The sequence below is a fragment of the Eimeria mitis genome, genomic scaffold (assembly GCF_000499745.2).
Source record: "Eimeria mitis Houghton genomic scaffold, Emh_scaff283, whole genome shotgun sequence".
Classification (NCBI taxonomy): Eukaryota; Apicomplexa; class Conoidasida; order Eucoccidiorida; family Eimeriidae; genus Eimeria; species Eimeria mitis.
Window position 1 is genome coordinate 14,687 of NW_013571169.1, and position 512 is coordinate 15,198.

Consider the following 512-nt stretch of genomic DNA (forward strand, 5'->3'; position numbering starts at 1 on the left):
ACTAGGGGGAGGGTCCTCCGCTCCTGGGTCTCAGCAGCAGCAGCAGCAGCAGCAGCAGCAGCACCAGCAGCAGCAGCATATTGAAGCAGCAGGACATGATGAAGCAGCAGCAGCAGCAGCAGCAACAGCAGCAGCAGCAGCAGCAGCAAACCAAGGACCCCGCGGGGGATCGTCTCCACATATGGGGGGCCGCAGCCACAAATCCTCTTCATATAAATTTAATATGCATGGCAATAGGGTACGTGCTGCTGCTGCTGCTGCTGTTGCTGCTGCTGCTGCTGTTGCTGCTGCTGCTGCTGCTGCTGTTGCTGTTGCTGCTGCTGCGACTCTCGTGTTGCTGCTGTCGGTGTTATGTTGTTATTGGTGATGCTGCTGTTGCTGTCAGTTTTCTGTTGCTGCTGCTGCTGCTGCTGCTGCTGCTGCTGGTCTCTGCTGCTGCTGCTTCTGAGCCCCTCTTGCTGCTGTCGATCGTGCTGCTTTTTGTGTTGCTCTACTACTACTGCTGCTGCTGC

At 56.8% G+C, this 512-nt stretch overlaps 1 protein-coding gene across 1 annotated transcript in view; it reads left to right on the plus strand.

Annotated features, from left to right (window-relative positions):
- Positions 1–512, plus strand: part of EMH_0006790 (uncharacterized protein) — a gene marked incomplete at both ends in the record, with an annotated part of 7,724 nt that overhangs the window by 5,742 nt on the left and 1,470 nt on the right. Inside the window, one exon of the mRNA XM_013497657.1 lies at positions 1–238. Within this exon, the coding sequence (XP_013353111.1) occupies positions 1–238 (238 nt within the window). The remainder of the gene's footprint in view (positions 239–512) is intronic.